A 6,612-nucleotide genomic window follows, 5' to 3' on the forward strand; every position below is an offset into this window, starting at 1 on the left:
GGGAGGGGAGGGGAGGAGAGAGGAGAAGAAAACACCTTGCACTTCTATCTTACTCCAGCTGGAATGGCTACCAAGAAACCGAATAACAAATGCTGGTAAGGATGCGGCTTAAAGGAAGTTTAAATTTTATAGCCACTATGGGTATGGAGGTTCCATGACAGACAGATGATAAGGGCGGGAAGGAATAAGGGAGGGAAAGGAGAGAAAAGACACAGAGAAAGAAAGAGAGAAGAGAATTACCATATAATCCAGCTACATTATACCATACCACACTGGGTATGTACCTGAAGAACTGTAAGTCAACATACCACAGGCATACTTGCATATCCGTGTTTAAAGTCACACTATTCACAATAACCAAGAAATGGAATCAGCCTAGATTTCATCAGTAAATGGATAAACAATGTTCATATACACAATGAAGCTCTGTAGCTATAAAAAATGAAATCATAACATTTTCAGGAAAAAGAATGGATGCAAGATCACAAACAAAATAAGCCAGATTCAGAAAAATAAAGACCACATACCATGTTCTCCTATGTAAAAGCTAGATTTATACATATTGTATATAAACCTATTATGTAATGCATGTTAATGTGTATTTGTAGACCATGAACCAAGTAAGGGGAGAATGAGACCTTAAGAGAGAGAAGAACAAGGCCAGGCGGTGGTGGCGCACACCTTTAATCCCAGCACTTGGGAGGCAGAGGCAGGTGGATTTCTGAGTTCGAGGCCAGCCTGGTCTACAGAGTGAGTTCCAGGACAGCCAGGGCTACACAGAGAAACCCTGTCTCGAAAAAATAATAAATAAGTAAATAGATAGATAGATAGAGAGAGAGAGAGAGAGAGAGAGAGAGAGAGAGAGAGAGAGAGAGAACAACAGAGACAGGCAGGTAGATCTCTGTGAGTTCAAAGCTTGGTCCACAGACCAAGTTCTAGGATAGCCAGGCCTACACAGAAAAATTCTGTCTCCAAAAACCAAAAAGAGGAGGAGAAAAAGATTTTTGAGAGAGAGAATTATGGACTAACCAGAAGAAAATGGAAATATCTGGACAGGAGAGAAGCCACCGAGAGAACAGTGAGCAATGAGGGAGGCAAGTGAATGAGAACAATGGAACAAATATATGGAGGTGACATGAAACCTATTGTTCTGTATGCTAATCTAAAAGAAAAAAGTAACATAACCAAAAAAGAAAGAAAGAGAGAGAGAGAGAGAGAGAAAGAGAGAGAGAGAGAAAGAAAGAAAGAAAGAAAGAAAGAAAGAAAGAAAGGAGAAAGAGAGAGAGAGAGAGAGAAAGAAAGAAAGGAAGACAAGCCATAAAGAATCAGTGTAGTAAGCTAGGATAGATTAGAGAACAGCAATAAACCGTGAGATTCATGCTAAGATGACTAGAGTGGGTAAGAAAACCTTTATGATCTCTTCCAAGCTTAATATTTTAGGCTTCTAAGAGATACACATTTGCAAACTTACATCTAAAAATGATTTCCAACCTTGGAACATAAAGGAGAGAAGAGCTCCCTGGCAAGTTTTCCATGTATATTGTTTCTCTCAAGAGGTTCCTCTTCCCTACCCTCATACTGTGGTTAGAGACCCGAGACCCACAGCGGAATACATCCTCACCTCTGTGAGGCAGGCACAGAGTCGTCTCCTTCAGAACTCTTTGGAACTTCTCCAGACGTTTCTTCAACAAACAGACCTTGGGAAGACTGGAAAGATACAGGAAACATCCTGAATACACAGGAGGACTTATTTCTTCCTTTGTTACTTATTTAGTGCATGTTTACATGTACACGTGGAAGCCAGAGGTCAACCCTGGATGCCAGTCCTCAGAAGTTCTAGCCGCCTTAGGTTCTTTGTTTATAACAGTCTCACTATATGGAGAGCAGGCTGGCTCCAGCTCACAGAGACCCTCTTCTGGGGTTAAAGGCACACAGCACTACACTAAGCCGAGCCCACCTTGCGTGTTGCTGTTTTTTGTTTGTTTATCTTTGAGGAAGGGGTGCACAGGTCACTGGTGCACATGTGGAAGTCAAACAAAGTGCAAGAGTCAGCTCTCACTTTCCACCATGTGGGTTCTGAGGATCAAATTCAGGTCCTCTTTCTTAGTGGTGACAAGCACCTTTCTTCTTAAACAGCCTCCCTCATTGACCTCCCTGCCTAAGCTGGATGGTTAGCCTCAAGGTATCCATGCACCTGTCTGCAACTCTCCAGCCACCACCACACCCAGCCTTTTTCTACACGGGTTTTAGGGATGGGATTTAGATCCTCATGCTTGCACGGCAACCAGTTCCAATTCAATGTTCTCCGAAGCCCGAGTTTCTTCCTCAAAACATAAAAAAAATAAAAAAATTTCTAAATTATCAAGATACACAATGTCCATACATAATACTATCTAGCCATATTAGAAATAGACTAAGAAGCAATTTAAATGTCCCCAAAAGGAGATTGGGTTAATAAGAAGAATAAAAAAGGCCAGCCATACTAACTCATGCCTTTTATCCCAGCACTTAGAAGGCGGGCAGACAGATACCTGGGAGCTCAAGGCTAGCCTTGTCTATATATCAAGCTCCTGGATAGCCAGAGCTATATAAGGGGCCCTGCCTCAAAACAAAATAATAACCCAGGCATAATGGTACATTAATGCCAGCACTTGGGAGGTAGAGGCAAGCAGATTTCTGTGAGTTCAAGGCTAGTCTGGTCTACAGAATGCGTTCCATGAAGAAAGCGAGTAATGCCACCCTACGTGGCTTTCTAAGAAAGCCCTCAACTAGGAAGCTTCTTCCAGAAAGCCGCTCTGGCCACTCGGGAGCGTTGGCAGGGTCCAGCATATTATCCATCCCCTAAACAGGCTTGGCATCCCTCTACAGTTCTAATAAATGATGATGTATAAAAGAAGGGGCGAGGAAAGGAGAACGTAAAAGGAAGGAAAACTGAACCTATAATCAAAAGAAAAGTTGGACAGCAGCAATGGGCCAGCAACATGGCTCAGGAGAAAAGGCACTTGCCACCAAGCCTGACAATCTGAGTTCCATCCCTGGGCCTCATATAGCAAAAGGAGAGAAATGATTCCCCAGGGGTTACCCTCAGACCTAAACACACTCTCTCTCTCTCTCTCTCTCTCTCTCTCTCTCTCTCTCTCTCTCTCTCTCTCTCTCTCTCTCTCTCGAGCGCGCACACACATACAAATATAACTTTCTAAAAACCTTTGCATTAAAATACAGCAACAATAAATAATGCACCCAACTCTTTAAATTAAGTAATGAATTTTTTCTTTGAAAAGAAAAGAAAAAGAAAAACAGGAAACACTGACACCTAGCGTCCACATAACACATTTCTGCTGACTTAGGAAACTGGAGAGATGTCTCTGAAGTATCAAGCCCCATGTCAAGCAACTGACAGAACTGATTCCCACAAGCTGTCTCTGACCTTCCTTGTGTGTTCTTACAACCACCCCCCCATACATACATAAATAAACATCTTTAAAAGTGCAGTGCTTTTTTTTTTTTAAGTAAAATGGAAAGTAACAAAGACAATGTCAACCTCTGGCCTCCAACCTCTAACACGCTTGCATATAATGTGTGTATACACACACACACACACACACACACACACACACACACACACCAAAAAAAAAAAGCCCAAAAGCATTGCACTAGACATTTTATACAAACTCACTTTTATCCTTACAACTACATAAAGATGGTGCTGAAGAGATGGCTCAAAATTAAGAACACTTGCTGCTCTTATAGAACACCGATTGAGCTCAGCACACAACCCTAACTTTCTTCTGAATATTATAAAGCATCATATAACTACAAATCCATTAAGTACACTTTTTAGAGTATTCTGTTTTATTAGTAAAGTTTTTATTACTATTTCTGTTATTAGACTTTGAATTTTTTAGTTTCTCTAGTTACAGTATTTGTTTAATTTTCCTTACAATAAAGATTTATGAAGTGATAGCTCCTAAAAGTATTCCTAAAATATAGTTTTGACTTTTGTATTTTAATAATTTTGTGTCTTTAGCAAGCCATTTAGTATCAATTTTCACAGCTATGAAACGGGAAATAACAATTCCTATTTTTAAATAGTTTAAAGGAAGGTAGAGAAACAAGATGAACAATGTCCACACATAATACTATCTAGCCATATTAGAAAGAGACTAAGAAGCAATTTAAATGTCCCCAAAAGGAGATTGGGTTCATTAGAAAAAGTCACCAGAAGCAAAATTAGAAATCTACCATGATGAGAAAGAAGGAAGTCGGAAACTGTCTGAGCCTATGTGACAGATTACCTCCCAAGGAGTGACATGGTGGAGGAGGGGCACTGGACCCTGCAAGTGCACTTCTGACCTTGCACACTATGGCATTTGTGCACACAGAACACACACACACACACATACACACACACACACAAGGGGAGAGAGAGAGAAAGAGAGAGAGAGAAAGGAAGAAAGGAAGGAAGGAATGAAGGAATGAAGGAATGAAGGAAGGAAGAAAAAGAAAGAGAGAGAAAGACAGGCAGACAGACAAAAACACTATATAGAGATTTTTTCATCTCTATATCAGGAAATATCCATCAATCTGAATATCATGCTGGTCCAGGTTTGAGGGGCTAGCATTCATATACCTCTGATGAGAATGCAAATATATGATTTTCTATAGATGACAATTTGGTAATAGTTAACAAAACTAATGTAAGCAGCCTCAGATCCATCATTGTATCTATATTATAAATTATCCTACAACTATCTCCCATGTAGATCTAATGTCCTCTGTTCAAGGTGCTAATACAGGACTACTTGGGACAGAGAAATACTAGAGACAACTTACATGCTCACCAGTCAGCTACTGAATAAGTCATGCTTTATCCAATACCAGTATATCCCATATCTCCAAATAAAGTATGGTGTGTGTGTGTGTGTGTGTGTGTGTGTGTGTGTGTGTTAAACTGAGTATTGTTATAGAATGATCTCAGAATTACTAAATAAAAAGAACAAAAGAATATATACAGTAAACTACCGTTTGTTTAAGTGACAGGCAGAGAGCTACAGACATATCTCAGTTGGCAGTGCTTACCTAGCATGCATGAAGTCTTGGATGCCATCCCCTGCACTATATAAAGCACAGAATAAAAGTACTTGCCTGTAACCCCACTACTTGGGAGACAAAAGCAAGAGGATCACAAGTTCAAGGTCATCCTTGCTACTTAATAAGTCTGAGGGTTTCAAAAAACAAAAAAACAAAACAAAAAAAAACAAGTCTGAGGCAAGCCTGGGCTTCATGAGAACCGATAGGAACTGAGGTTCCCAGAAAAAAAAGCTACATCTACACTGTTCATTCTACAAGGCTGTTTAATTGATTAGAACCTCAATGACTGTGGAAAGACTGTAATGTTGCATATCTGGAACCAAATTTTCTTAGTCCCAAAGTAGCCATTTATTGATCACCGGTGTGTGTGAATAAACATTCTTTTGACTATTAGGTAGTGGAATATATGAGCAGACTCCTAGCTCCCACCAACCCAAAAGCTAAGAATGTCATCTGACAGTAACTGAGCCCTATACAGAGATTTCCTCATTTTTACTGCAATCTGATGTTCCTATTGTTATTTGAAAAATGTTTTCTTTTTAAATATATTTTTATTATTTTTAGTTGTGTAAAGGTGTGTGTCTACATGAGGGTATATGTACACTGAATGCTGCTATCCTCAGAAGACAGAGGCATTCGATCACCTGGATGAAGCTAGACTTATAGAGAGCTGTGAACTGGGAGTCCCACCCGGGTCCTCTGGAGAGCAGCAAGTGGTCCTAACCACTGAGCCACTTCTCCAGAGTCCTTGAAAAGTGTTTTTATCTTTAACTTTCTTTGTTCAGTTACTATAAAACCTTCATAAAACTGATACCTTGCTGGAACGTGTAATTTGAGGTAACTTAAATCTGTGTTCCCAGCAATTCATATTTGGCTGCAGAATAAATTAATTCTTATGCCTTCTGAGATGAGAGCTGTGATTTTCACATTGACACTTGTCAAAAAAAAATGGAGAAAATATATATATTTTATATTACATAAAATATCATGGAAGGATACACTAAAAATTAGTAGCATGGATTGAATCCAGAGAGGGGAAATGTCTGGCTAGAAGGTGTAGCTTAAAGACAAATATATATTTTTAATTTGCATTTCCTTGAATATTTTAAAACATCGTCTGTAGAAAAACGTTTTAAAAATAAAAAGTTTGGAAAAGAAAATATGGTATACACTAACAAGATGGAATAATGTGTTGATATATATCAGAATAAGTGGAGAAAGATTTCTGGTAAATTATAAAGTAAAAGAAATGAACAAAGTTTGTACAGAAGAGTCTCCATTTTGCTTAGAACTGAAAATAAAAATGTGTTTTATATGTATAGAGATGATGATGACTGCCTTTGGTGGTTGGATAGCAGATAACTATTGGGGTTTGTGTTGTTTGTTTTTGTTTTGTTTTGTTTTGTTTTTTGAGACGAGATCTCACCGTGTAGCCTAGGCTGGCCAGACGGCCTCACCCTCCCGAGTGCTAGGATTACAGGTACCACCATACCAAGGTTCTTTTTTTTTTTTTTTTTTTTT

The 6,612-nt window shown here is 39.2% G+C and overlaps 1 protein-coding gene across 7 annotated transcripts in view; it reads right to left on the reverse strand.

Moving 5' to 3' along the window:
* Uimc1 (ubiquitin interaction motif containing 1) overlaps positions 1–6,612 on the reverse strand; it is a 78,239-nt gene that overhangs the window by 46,797 nt on the left and 24,830 nt on the right. For all 7 annotated transcript variants that reach the window (XM_031358155.1, XM_031358153.1, XM_031358156.1 and 4 more), the window contains one exon: positions 1,622–1,707. In XM_031358155.1, coding sequence (XP_031214015.1) covers positions 1,622–1,707 — 86 coding nt within the window. The remainder of the gene's footprint in view (positions 1–1,621; positions 1,708–6,612) is intronic.

Source organism: Mastomys coucha, unplaced genomic scaffold (assembly GCF_008632895.1).
Source record: "Mastomys coucha isolate ucsf_1 unplaced genomic scaffold, UCSF_Mcou_1 pScaffold7, whole genome shotgun sequence".
NCBI lineage: Eukaryota > Metazoa > Chordata > Mammalia > Rodentia > Muridae > Mastomys > Mastomys coucha.